At 43.8% G+C, this 13,914-nt stretch overlaps 1 protein-coding gene across 4 annotated transcripts in view; it reads right to left on the bottom strand.

Annotated features, from left to right (window-relative positions):
- MAP3K14 (mitogen-activated protein kinase kinase kinase 14) overlaps positions 1-13,914 on the bottom strand; it is a 45,323-nt gene that overhangs the window by 8,397 nt on the left and 23,012 nt on the right. For 3 of the 4 annotated variants that reach the window (XM_020798000.3, XM_020798001.3, XM_073004152.2), the window contains exons 7-13: positions 13,594-13,723; positions 10,691-10,822; positions 9,747-9,851; positions 7,320-7,483; positions 3,812-3,962; positions 1,609-1,932; positions 993-1,099 (exon numbers count right to left, since the gene is read on the bottom strand). In XM_020798000.3, coding sequence (XP_020653659.3) covers positions 993-1,099; positions 1,609-1,932; positions 3,812-3,962; positions 7,320-7,483; positions 9,747-9,851; positions 10,691-10,822; positions 13,594-13,723 — 1,113 coding nt within the window. Of the gene's footprint in view, positions 1-958; positions 1,100-1,608; positions 1,933-3,811; positions 3,963-7,319; positions 7,484-9,746; positions 9,852-10,690; positions 10,823-13,593; positions 13,724-13,914 lie in introns of all 4 variants that reach the window. The other variant, XM_073004153.2, reaches the window with a different exon arrangement.

Below are 13,914 nucleotides of genomic sequence, written 5' to 3'. Positions count from 1 at the left end.
AAGTGTGGTTTTTCTATCACTAACTTCCTCAACATTCCTTTCAGTGTTTTATTAAACCTCTCTACTAACCCATTGGTTTGGGGATGATATACTGAGGTATGTACCGGCTTAACTGGTACATACCTCACTGTGGCGATTAATCAATAATCGCCACAATTCTTTAAAGGTGCGTCTCATGAAATTGGTTCCTTGAATAGTTAAAACTTCCTTAGGGAAGCCTAATCTGGAAAACACTTGTAATAATTCTCTAGCTAAAACTTTGGTTGTAGTGGACCTTAAAGGGATGGCTTCAGGGTATCGGGTGGCATAATCTATTAAAACCAAGAACACCTGGGTTATCCAAGGTTGGGAACCACTGGTCTAGAAGGAGGCACTGCTGCTCTTGAAGCAGAAGTCCTTGAGTGACATCATCTAAGTCCACAAAACAGAGAAGAAATAGTGGGACCATAACATAATCTCCCACACTTTTGAATTACTAAACATTTACCAGTGAGGGAACAAGGAGCCAAAGAGTTGCTTGTGAGGAGACATATGGTTGCTCTTCTTCATGCAAAAAAATATATATACACCCTCTCTAATGTATAGTCTGGAGTTGAAAAGAACCCGAGATTTCCTTTTTATGCAAACGAGAAATGGACCAGATTTTTGGCCTACAGCTCCGGATTCATCTTGCCTATCACTTCTACTTTCACTCAGCATAAACGACTGTGGGAGTTACAATTCAAAACATCTGGAGGGCCAAAGGTTCTCTACCTCAGGGTAGACAGAGTGCAACCTCTGAATGTAGGGTGTATGAACAAGCCCAAAGTGGGAATGCAATAAGAAATCCTAATGCTTGCATCCATCATGTACCAAAGTGCTCTCCCAACTCAGAGGTAGGAGGGCTCTCTTAGCCAAATCAGGAATTTAACATAAGAATCCTGGGGAATGCCTGATTCTGTTCTCTCTCTTGCCTCACCGGAAGTTGCAAATGCTTGTATTCATGGACTTGCCTTCTCACTGGTGTCTGATGGGAAGGAGCCTTCCATGCTGAGGCACGAGAGCATTTGCTCCTGCTCCTCCAGAGAGAAGGGCTCTGAGAGGCTGTTTAGGATCAGCTCTGTGGGAAAGAAGATTACAGATTAGAATGGAGACAGGATGCAAGCTGGGAAGATCTGCTACAGCTGCAACATCGTATTTCTTTGCCATCACCCTGACATTTCTTTGGGCTTAGGACTGATACAGAAATCCAACACCAGAACCCTTCACTGCTTTTGACACTCTGGCATTCCCCCCACTGCCTTGATGGGAGTGGATTCACAGCTGGATTTTCTCTTCTTAAAACTTTATGTCCAGTCATATCTAAGCTGCTGTCTATTATGCCACATCCACTGGGACAAAGAACAATACAGTTATATCCATTCTTTTCCCATATTTTAAACTTTCGTGCACATGTTTGGCCTTGCCAATAAACAATAGGAAATGTACCGATGCCCTTCAACTCAACAAGATTTATATGGGTGGAGAGAGTTTCTCAAAGGGTTTAACGGAAGAGTGACTCATGAGATTCACACAAAGGCAACTTTGAAGGAGAAGAACAAGCAAGGCAAGGCACAGACTCATCTTTACCGAACTCCAGCTGCTGAAGGTCATGTTCCAAGGTTGTCCATTCTGTCAAGCTGCCCTTCTTACTGTTGAGCGGAGTCAGGATAGAAGGCTGAAGAGAGTCATATGGCCATAATAATTTCTTGCACATACTAGGATGGGTTAATTGGGTTCTCTCAGTCCAGCCCTGAGGAGGGAGTGGTGGACCAGGGCTCCTGGCCAATGGCTTCAGGCTAGGAGGAGGCTCAACTTCTTGTAAGAGTGGTTCTGGGCGACTTGTTTCTTGTGCCACTTGTAGGCATCTGGGTTCTCTATATTCCCCTCTCCAGGGGCTTGTCAGGCCTCCAACTGCAAAGCAAAGACACACAGATGGAGGGATATGAAAACAAGAAAGAACCAGCAGCAGTAACGCATCACTTCAGCTGTCTACACACATCCACTTGAGCAAACATGTCAAAAGGGTTTTAAAAGATGAGACCCACACAGGAGAGGATAAAAGAGGGAGAAGTATATCCTATGGCACAAGCAGGGATCCTGTGGCCCTTTGCATATGGCTGGACTACAACTTCTCTCAATCCAACCTCTGTCAAAGCTGACTCGTACTGAGAAGCGCTGTAGCCCCCAGCTTTCCCACTCCTTGCTCTATGGGATGATAAAGGTTCTTTATCACAGCTTTACCCCACATCTGCCAGAAGATTCTTCTCTTCACTTTTTGTTTAAACCTCAGGAAAATATTGCCAATGATATCATTGCATTTCCAGTTTCCACAATGACCAAGAATAAGCAACCTAACAACTATCCCGTATATTGATTTTAAAAATACCAATACACTGCTGGAAGTATTTGGCACTGCACATTTCTGATTGCAAAAAGCTCCTTTTTCTATACAGTACTTCACCTTCTTTTTTTAAAAAAAACTCCTTTATGTTGCAAACTGACACTGCAGAAAAAGATTCCGAACAACGCTCTCTCTCTCTCTCTCTGATATACTAGTTTACCACATACTACAAGGAACTGTATTTTAAAAATAAGCCCACCCATTTGCAATGTGATGTTGTACAGCACAACATTCTGCATGATGTACAACATCACTTCTACACAGAGCTGCTGAGTCAGGAGAGGAAACAAGACATGGTCTGCCCAGAGCATTCTGGCACACTGGAAGCATTGTAGATGACAGAGCTACGAGATACTGCTGCCAGGTTTACTTTTTAACTATATCCTTTTATTTATGGTTTATCTCTGAATAGAAAATAGCACATTTGTTCCTCAAAAAATTAAAACATTGTTTGAGTTTCCTAGAGAATAAATGGAGAGTCCTGCTTCAAGTCAGTCTCTCTTAGGTATCATGCAAATTGTCTAGGCTGGCCGTTCTGAATGATGAACACCTTCTCTCTCCCCACTATATAACCTCCTCCTGCCCTCCAAACCTCAATTCCATAAGAAACCCAACCCAACCCGACTATGTGTTTATTAAAATGTGTAGATATGGGTATTTTTCAGTCATTCCTAGAACTGCAACATCTTTGGTGTTACAGAATTTGCAAAGTCCTATACAGAGAAAATATACTTAGCTCAAAGGACTACCTCCTTTAGAGAGAGCTCATAGCTTACAGACAAAACACAGGCTTTTGCTACAGAAGGCTCAGTCATCTTATTTCTGGTACTTCCAAATGAGTCTAGATAATGCCTATCTCAAATTTAGGAATAGGTCAGTTCGAGTAAAATATTAAGTTTGGCTGACCAACAGGCCAAATCTCTATAAGGTGGCTTCCTACACATGCTCTTCTAGTTTGCAGTCATCACTGGCTGTGGGAAAGGTTCTTGCAGATAGAGTATTCTGGCACTTCATGACCAAAACCTAAACAGCTATCTCCTCAGCCTGCTACTCCCAAGCATGACCAATGACCATTCTTGCTGAGGTCTTTTTGGGAGTTGTAGTCTAAAAAGTAATGTTTCAAAACTTTGTATGTCATGAAAGCCAACATCTGGCAAACAATGCATGCACGGAGACATACTGAGCACCTTCAGCATCTTCTTGTATACAACACAAAAAACAGAATCTACAAAAGGCTGATTTCTAAGTAGTCCTATTAAAGTCAGCCATGCATGCATTTGGAGGCAGAAGAAGCAAGAAACAGATCATAGTACAGTAAGCAGATTTTTCTACTAAGGGAAGAGGTCTGTCCACCTGGAGCTTGTCCCAACAGATGTCAGACATTCTCACCCTGCTGGAGAGCTGTGTAGACCTTTGCTCTCAGTTCTGCAGCTGAGGCTCTCTTTGTTGGCTCCTTCTCAAGGCCAGCTTTAATGACATGGGCAGTGGATGGGTGAGAGGAGGGGGGAATTTCTCTCAGAGGAGGTGGCTCTTTGGCTATCTGCAATACAGAAACACAGGAGTTAACATGCTAGATGCAAAAAGCAGCAACTTCCCTGCAGAGACAAAGACATCAAAATCAATCAGGAAACTATCCAACATATGTACCCTGTCAAACTGTTAGATGATGGTGAGGAGCAATGTGCAAAATGACAAGAGGGAGAGGGAGATTAAAGAGTTAATTCTTTGGATTAATTCTTTGCTATCAGCAGCTCCAGAAGAAAGGTATGCATCCATTCAAACAAGGAATATGCCCTTTGCAAAGTGCGTTTCTTTATGGAGTCAATCCATCTCATGTGCAGTCCTCCTCTTTTCCTACTGCACTGCACTTTTTCCTGCATTGCTGCCTTTTCCAGTGAGCTTGTCTTCTTATGATGCCACTGTAGTACAGTACCCTTTGTTTGGTTATTTTAGCTTCTAGTGAAAGCTCACACTTAATTTGCTTTACTTATCTTTCTGACAAGTCATAATAGGTTTGTCATCACTTTCCTTCAAAGAAGTAGGTGTCTTTTTATTTTGTGGCTGCTGTCACCATCTGCAGTGATCATGGAACCCAAGAAAGCAAAATCTGTCATTGCTTCCATATCTTCCCCTTCTATTTGCCATGAGGTGATGGGACCAGTGGCCATGATCTTGGTTGTTGTTGTTGTTGTTGAGCTTCAGACCATTTTTTGCGCTCTCCTCTGTGTTTTCCGGACCCATGCTTCGCAGGGCAGCCATTTTTACAGCTGATCGGCACTTGCAAAATGGCTTCCCTATGGGCAATATTCGCTGGACAACAAGGTATTTCCCCATTGGAACGTATTAACCAGGTTTCAATGCATTCCAATGGGGAAAGGGTTTTCGCTTGACAACGATTTCGCTAAACAGCGATTTCAATGGGACGGATTATCGTCGTCATGCGGGGCACCACTGTATTTAAAATATTTTTACCTTGCTTTTCTTCTTAAAAATATACAAGGTGGCTTACATCATTAAAAAACAATATAAAAGCTAACAACTGTGAGTATACAAATACTAAAAAGGATCAAACAAATATGCAAAAAACATAAGCAACACCAAATCACATTCAAAGCAGAAAGATACAGCAATCAATTTTAAAAACCACACTCAGACAACCAGTCACTCGGGGAAAGCTTATCTGAAGAAAAAAAAATCTTTGCCTGCTTGTGGAAGGACAGCAAAGATGGGACCAGCCTGGCCTCCTGTGGGATGGAGTTCCAAAGTCTGGGAGCAACAACAGAGAAGGCTCTCTCCTGTGTCCCGATCAGATGCACCTGTGAAGGTGGTGGGACCAAGAGAAAGGCCTCTCCTGATGCTCTTAACATTCAAACAGGTTCATAAATGGAGATACAGTCCTTGAGATAGCTTGGGCCCAAGCCATTTAGGCCTTTAAAGGTTAGAAACAACACATTGTATTCAGCTACGAAACAGAGCTGCTGTAACAGAGGGATTATGTGACCAGTCCCAGTCAGTAATCTGGCTGCTTACAATGGCTATACTGAATTTCCAGGCTCAAGCTCGGACATGAAGGAATAGATTTCCTCCCATGAATACTTTGTTTGTTTGTTTGTTCAGTTGTTTAGTCGTGTCCAACTCTTCGTGACCCCATGGACCAGAGCACGCCAGGCCCTCCTATCTTCCACCGCCTCCCGGAGTTGTGTCAAATTCATGTTGGTTGCTTCGATGACACTGTCCAACCATCTCATCCTCGGTCGTCCCCTTCTCCTCTTGCCTTCACACTTTCCCAACATCAAAGTCTTTTCCAAGGAGTCTTCTCTTCTCATGAGATGGCCAAAGTACTGGAGCCTCAGCTTCAGGATCTGTCCTTCCAATGAGCACTCGGGGTTGATTTCCTTTAGAACTGATAGGTTTGTTCTCTTTGCAGTCCAGGGAACTCTCAAGAGTCTCCTCCAGCACCACAATTCAAAGGCATCAATTCTTCAGCGGTCAGCTTTCTTTATGGTCCAGCTCTCACTTCCATACAACACTACAGGAAAAACCATAGCTTTGACTATTCGGACTTTTGTTGGCAAGGTGATGTCTCTGCTTTTTAAGATGCTGTCAAGGTTTGTCATTGCTTTCCTCCCAAGAAGCAGGCGTCTTTTAATTTCGGGGCTGCTGTCTCCATCTGCAGTGATCATGGAGCCCAAGAAAGTAAAATCTGTCACTGCCTCCATATCTTCCCCTTCTATTTCCCAGGAGGTGATGGGACCAGTGGCCATGATCTTAGTTTTTTTGATGTTGAGTTTCAGACCGTTTTTTGCACTCTCGTCTTTCACCCTCATTACAAGGTTCTTTAGTTCCTCCTCACTTTCCGCCATCAGAGTGGTATCATCTGCATATCGGAGGTTGTTGATATTTCTTCCGGCAATCTTAATTCCAGTTTGGGATTCCTCCAGTCCAGCCTTCCGCATGATGTATTCTGCATATAAGTTAAATAAGCAGGGTGACAATATACAGCCTTGTCGTACTCCTTTCCCAATTTTGAACCAATCCGTTGTTCCATATCCAGTTCTAACTGTTGCTTCCTGTCCCACATATAGGTTTCTCAGGAGATGGATAAGGTGGTCAGGCACGCCCATTTCTTTTAGGACTTGCCATAGTTTGCTGTGGTCCACACAGTCAAAGGCTTTTGCATAGTCAATGAAGCAGAAGTAGATGTTTTTCTGGAACTCTCTGGCTTTAAGAAGGAAATAATAAGCAGTGAGAAAAGCTTAAGAATCCTCACTGAGAAGATGCTCAAGAACAAATTCATGGTGTGATTTAATAGTGATGGGGAAAAGAGAGTTGAAGAAACTGGGCTTTCTTCCTGACTTCAAGGCGGCCACTATGTTTTCCTCAAGGCAGGAGCCAGAATGATTCTTTAAGTACCACACATTTCTGAAGAGCCACACTGCAGATACACAGATCCCATATATATGACTGCACAAAGACAGATCTTGGTATTCAGAGCAGTACTGAAAACTATTTGGTAGAAAGCAATGGAGAAGCCATTGTTATCATAATCTTCTGGCAGGCTTCCCGGAGACTTCTGTCCAGCTACATGAGAAATCAGGATGCTGGTCTTTACTGCAATGTTATCTGGCCTTTCTTATTACATTCCGTACAAAAGACGAGGCCTTGATTTCATCTTTGCTGTTCTCACCAGCACTGTTGTAGCAAGCTGAAGACCACAAACAAAGCCATTTCCTAGGATACGGCTCACTACTATGCCCCCATCCCCACACCACCGCTTATCAGTATTTCAACTACAGCAGCCCTTCTACTCCAGATCGCTTATTTCTACATTTTACATCTGACAAGAACACCAGTCCATTAGGCAATGTTCTTTTTAGTTTACCAACACGAAACTTACCTTCAGGCAGAGAGGGTGATTATAATATTGGGTCCAAGGATGGCAGCCATTCAGGAGGTGAAGCATCATACAACAGCTACTCCAAACGTCTACCTTGGAATCACAGCGTTTTCCCATCACAATTTCTGGAGCCAGGTGGGTCTCTGTGCCAGGAACATAATCCCCTGGAAATGTAATGGGGGAGATTTGCTCTCTAAGGTTTTGGTGGCACCCGCTGCATGGAAGCAATCATTCTCAGACAGTTCTTAAAAGCTCCAACATAGCATGTGCAGTTTGGATCCAGAGAGAAAACAAGAACACTATAGCAGATAGATTTAGCTTCAGAACAAAAATGGAGGAGGAGGCAACCAACCTGTGTTCAGAGCCTTGCTGAGCTACTAAGTTCACTGGGGGGGGGGGCTTCAGCAAAATACAATTTGTGGCTAAATGAGGGTGGGAAACTACAGTGGGTCCAGGAGCAAACATGGTCCCCATAATACCCTACACTTGAAAGTTCATGGCAATCAAGAAAAAAACCCATTTAAAGCAAGTATTTTACGTGCTTTAACTATATTACAAAATTTGTGCCCCCAAATTTGTCAGCAAGCTGCTATAAGCTATTTAAAGTATTGTCGTGCTTCAAAAGAATTTTCCCTGTCTGCTACGAAATTTTGGCAGCAACCCATTGCAAGACATTTTGCTACATTTACATACATTGTCATGGCCTGCCCCCAGAGGTTTTTCCCGGCTGCTGCTGAAGTGCTCTGTCATAAAAAAAAATTGGCAGTGCAGCCTGTAGGCCTTGGAGGGCTTAAAAAACAGACTTAAGGACTGCACGTGGCCTGAAGGCTCTGTGATCCAGACCCCTATGCTACACCTATCTCACCAAAATGGTACAACTTCCTGAAATTCCTTCATGGAACAGTGGAATGCAGACAGTGGCAAAGAAAGTCCAGATTCCTGTTTTCAGGACTCCTATATCAACTGGTTGCTTGATCTTCCTGGGAAGCTATCTCTTTCTCTATTTCCCTCACTATAGCTCAGAAAAATCACCAGCAGCTCTGTCAAAAAAACATTACTTTCCCTCTCACTTCTCTTTTATATTCTAGTCTTAAGCCTTAGTTAATAAGGTGAGTTTTATGGGTCACATAACATTGCAGTTAGGCATCGTTCTTTTGCTGCAGAGGCAATACTTGATTTCCTTCTGACTTTCCATTCCAGTGATCTTTTAAGCCAGTGGTTCTTAACGTGGGCAATAATGCCCCCCAGGGGGCAATTTCATTTTTCAGGGGGGCGGTAGAACGAAAAGGGGCGGTGTGGGGGCGAAAGAACAGAAGGGGGGCGGTAGGGGGCACTGGAGCGAGCCAAACCTGTGAAGGCTACTGCAGCCGCAGTGCTGGTAGTAGATCCAGTGCTGCTGCTGCCGCCAGATGATCCAGCTCTTTCTACCTGCCACGTCTCGCCTTTCTCCTTTAGGGGAGCACTGAGTGTGGATTGGGTGGAAGGAAAGGGTCTCTTGGGTCCTCATCCTTGCCCCATGAAGCGCTGCCTCGCACCCCGGTGGGGAGGGAGACTAGGTAGGTAGGTAGGTAGGTAGGTAGGTAGGTAGGTAGGTAGGTAGGTAGGTAGGTAGGTAGGTAGGTAGGTAGGTAGGTAGGTAGGTAGGTAGGTAGGTAGGTAAGATATCATCACCTCAGGGAGGGGGGCAATGATAACTCCCTCAATGGCTCAAGGGGGCGTTTCTTTCAAAAAGGTTAAGAACTACTGTTTTAAGCCCACACACCAACAACAGGTTCGGACACAAAGGGAAAGGTTCACTTCTGACTCAACAGAAGGCATAAATTCCTCACATTCTGGAGACTAGTCTCCATCACAACCTGTTGTGACAATGGCATTCATCTAAGGGCAATAGCATTATAACATTTAGCTAAGTCTTTGAACTTTGGGCATTCCATCAGCAGTATAACAGCAGCCCAGATTTAGAAATTTGTTTACTTTGCCTATGTTTAAAAGACATCAGGGATGCACAGGTAGCAAAATCAGCAGCTCACACATGAGGCATAAGATGGCATTGAGCTGCATTATGGGATTTTGTTATCTATGAAGACTTCTGTTTCCCGTATATCAAAGTGAATGACATGGTTCTAATAGATCATCAAAGCTTGCAAACTAGTTTTTCCAGTCTTTTCAAAGAAGTTGTATCTTCATTTCTTAAATATGGCACTTTTGAGTATTCAGATGCAGAAGGGGTAGGTGGTTTTCTGACTATAATCCTGTTTTGGGCTGTCCTAATGCTGATTTTCAATACAAGAATGGCAACGTGCAGGTTAGACATACAACCACCCAACATTCATGGTTCAGGATAGCTTCAGGGATTCTCAAGCATAATGTAGTGTGCAAACTAAAGGATCCTGTTACTAGCCTCTTGCAACATCTCCCAGAACTTACCAGTCACCAAGTACTTTCCCCCACCATCTGGGTGGAGGTGAGCTGCATGACCAAAATCGCAGAGGACAGTGTGCTTTCCATCACCAGATAAGAGGACATTGTCAGCTGGCAAAGAAATTGTAGAAATGGTTTACTTGCTATCAGGATGTGTATCCATGATAAGACCTAGTTTTATATTCAGGTCAGGAGTGGACTACAGTCAGACTGTGCACCGCCTGAATGTTCAACACTTCCCCAAAAAGCATTGGTGAACTCCAATGGCAAGCTGCACTACTACACTGGCAGCAACCAGAAATGGGATGGGGATGAGGAAATAGTGGAGACATTTTCATTTCCTTAAATGGCATGTGTAAAATGCATGCACACAAGAAAGGCATGCACACAAGAAATGCATGCACACAATTTGCCACTGAACTTGCTAATTTGAAAAGAAACCAGGGAAATCCCTCTTTAATGCTTATGAAAATGGCTTGAATGTCCTGGTAGGAATTTGCATAACAGCTCATGCTGAGCAATTTCTTCTCCATTTACCATGAAAATATGCCAAACTGGATTTGACAGAAAATTAACCACAACTTAACTGGTTACAGCTAAATAAACTTGGCTTGGCATGTGGTGACAGATCCTGGCATTGGCCAGTCAATGGACCACCCCAGCCCAGATGCTAGGAAGACACCAACAGAATGACAGATACAGTCTGAGTGCTTGATGGTCGGCAGACCCCACACCATCTGGGGTGAAGACAAATGCAGCCCGTCCCCAAGATAAGCAGCTCCTGGTCACCTTCTTGCAAAAATCCCTTGAGTGCAGCCTGGAGACAGGAATACAGGCATGCAGGCTCTCTTGCCCTCAACCAATTCCAGCCTGACACCCACAATTACCACAAATGCTCTCAATAAAATTGTAAGGAAGATGTATTATTGCTCAATACCTTATGCACATACCTTTTACATCTCCATGGAGAACACCGCATGCATGGAGGTACTCCAAGCCTTCTAATGTTTGGCCCAGATAATCAAGGGCTCTATCTTCTGGCAAATAACCACGCTGCTTGAGCAGCTGGCCAAGTGACCCACCTGCAAAGAAGTTCCAAATTCAGTGGAATTGCACATACTCTCTTGAGAAGGCTGTGGACAGTGTGTACGACCAGATGTTGTTGGACTGGAATACTCATCTTCCTTCACAACAGGCTATGCTCGCCAGGGCTGTTGCAAGTGATAATACAAAAGCATCTGAAAAACTGTGCATGCCCCCACTCCTGCTCTTCATGGATAAATCATAACCTGGTTGGGTTTAAATGCACACGAATTCAGAGGCTCTACAGAAGGGAGCATCTACAGTTAAGAGGGTCCACCACAAGTGGCTGATGAATACAAATGATTTTCTGACAGCTCTTAGGGAATTTCATCAGGTGATTCTGTCAAAGCCTGGCTGACCTGCAGAATGGGAAAGATGGCCAGGGCAGTGGATACAATTGCTCTTAAGTGTCCTTTCCCATGGAGCAGGACCAAATTAATCCCCTGGTTTTAGTATGAAGCTGGTAGGGATGAGACATGGGGGATGGAGACTAAAGCAGTGATGGCAGAAAATGTGGAGCAGACCCAAATGAGCACAGGGGAGAGCTCACTGGAAGGCTTACTTTGTGGCAGCAACAGTAGCAGCAAAGCAATCATTCCTTTGGGTCCAAAGTTGTGGAGCACATGTGTCCTGAGTGCCCAATTGCCTCTTACACTGTGGCTCATAAGAAGAGAATGCAGACCCCTTATCAACCTGATGTGAAAAATATGTTCAACACGTTCTAGGTAAGATTACTCATGAGTTGTTCTGAGTTGGACGCCACAGCTGAGACAGTTCCTGAGACTGTAACTTTGACTCATTCTTGCCGTTAATGGATTTCTGTTTTGTGCAGTCTGAGGACGTGGACAGAATCCTTGGAGTGATGAGAGTCAAGCTGTGCATGCTGGATCCTTGCCCTTCCTCACTCACAACAGCAGCTGGGGAGACTGCTTGAGTGGGTAAAGGAGGCGACGAATGCCTCCTTAGAACAAATTAGTGTTCCAGTCTGCCTAAAAGAGACAGTCATACAGCCTTCATGGAAAAAGCTCTCTCTCATCCCCAATATACAGGAAGATTACGAGCCAGATTTGAATATAGCAGCACCGTAGTACCGTGGGGGATCAACTCCAAGCCCCCTATGGATGCTGACAAACATGGTATTGAATGCTATACATTGCATACTCTCTGGCTCCCTCTAGTCGCCAGTTGTGGTAAATATGCTCTGGAAGTACATATAAAAAGGAATTTTGGCAGGGTGTGTGTGCTATTTAGTATTCTCAGCCAGTGTATAAGTGAATCAGTGGATACTGATCCCGCAGATTGGGGGGGGGGGGGTTTCCTACTGCGGGCCATTCTTGGACAACATCTTAGAGGATGTGACAGTTTCTCAACTCCAGGGGTTCCTGGATGAGATGGATACTACATCCATTTTAAGACAGCTTCAGGCCTGGCTCTGAGGTGAGGACAAGTTTGGTTGCCTTGGTGGATGATCTATACTGGGTATTGAACAGGAAAATGTGGCCCTGTTGGCTCTGCTTCATCTCAGTGGCTTTTGGTACCATCAATCACAGTAACATACTGTGTCATCTTTACAGGATGGGACTCAGAGACACATTTTTGCATTGGCTCTGATACCTTCTGGTGTGCTCAGAAAGTGTTGCTGGGGGACTCCTTTTTGACACCCTGTGGGATCCTTCGGAGCTCTGTCCTATCCCTGTTTTATTTAATATAAACATGAGGCTGCTGGGAGAGGTAGTACAAAGTTCTGGGGTTTGAAGCCATCGATGTGTAAATGACTCTTAGCTAATCCCATTAATTCTGGGTAAGGTGTTTCAGTCCTAAACAGCTTCCCGATTGCCATTAATGGACTGCATTAGGGTGAACAAACTGAAGACCAATTTAGACAAGACAGAAATGCTCTTGGTCAGTTAAAAGGCAAATCAGGGAACAGGGACTCAACCTGTGTTGGACGGAGTGACACTCACCCTGAAAACTCAAGGTTCCTAGCCTGGGCATGCACCTGGATGCGTGAATCTCAGCAACAACTAGGGGCATGTTCTCATGGTTAACACTAGCACACTAGATATGCCCATTCCTTAAGATGTCTGATTCTGCCATAGCGAGACATGCCTGAGTTACATCCCATTTGGATTACTATAAGGCACTCTATGTGGGATGTTTATGGAAAGTGCTAAGAAACTTCAGCAGGTCCAAGATGCAGCTAGCTTCCTGACTGAAGCTGGTTATAGGCATGACAGAAATCCTAATAACGACAGCTCGACCGGCTTTGCTTTGTTACTGAACATAATTCAAAGTACTATTTTTTTTTACCTATAAAGTCTTAAACGGCTTGGGTCCAGGCTATCTATGGGACTATCTTTCCCCATATGAGCACTCAATTCCAAGCTTCAGGGGAGATCTTTCTCTTTGTCCTATCACCCCACAGACATCCCCTGAATCTGTGGAACCAGAGTAGTCCCTCCTTATCATTCTTCCACTGGTAGAAAAGGGCTTTTATTTTTAAGCATTCTTTTAGTAAGAAATTTGTTGTGGCTCTAATAAAGCAGCTATCTTTTTTAATTTAAAACTTATTTCAAAGGGACTTCATTTAATATTTTTAAATATAAATCAAATCAGCTGAAGCATGTCTGCTTAACTGCTTGCCCAATTTATTTCTGAACCACACCTTGTTAAGCTGACCACACAGTAATCTATTCATCACTATTGCCACTCAGTAATTAGAATACCAAACAGTACTGTACACAACTTTCTACCATCTCTGATCACATACCCTCCATAAGCTTCATGAAAATAGTAACCCAGAGGCCTTCCTTCACTGCTCCATATAATGGCAGGATTTTAGGATGCATCATTCCAGTGCACGTTGTCAACTCCTCTGCACGGAAGTGTTCAACTCTCACCTGGAAAGATCACAATGAAAAAATTTGACTCAACGGAAGAGTTGCAACTGACTTAAAAGAGCAAACAAGGCATCTGCACAGAATTACAGTTCTCAGAAAGCAGCATTACCTAGCCAAACAGTTTGCTTCATCAAATAAAGTGAAAAAAGGGAAAGAGGGGGAAAAAATCCCTGTGTAGGACTCAAGGATAA

The sequence above is a fragment of the Pogona vitticeps genome, chromosome 6 (assembly GCF_051106095.1).
Source record: "Pogona vitticeps strain Pit_001003342236 chromosome 6, PviZW2.1, whole genome shotgun sequence".
In the NCBI taxonomy this organism is placed as follows: domain Eukaryota; kingdom Metazoa; phylum Chordata; class Lepidosauria; order Squamata; family Agamidae; genus Pogona; species Pogona vitticeps.
This window is presented reverse-complemented; position numbering and strand designations above follow the sequence as displayed.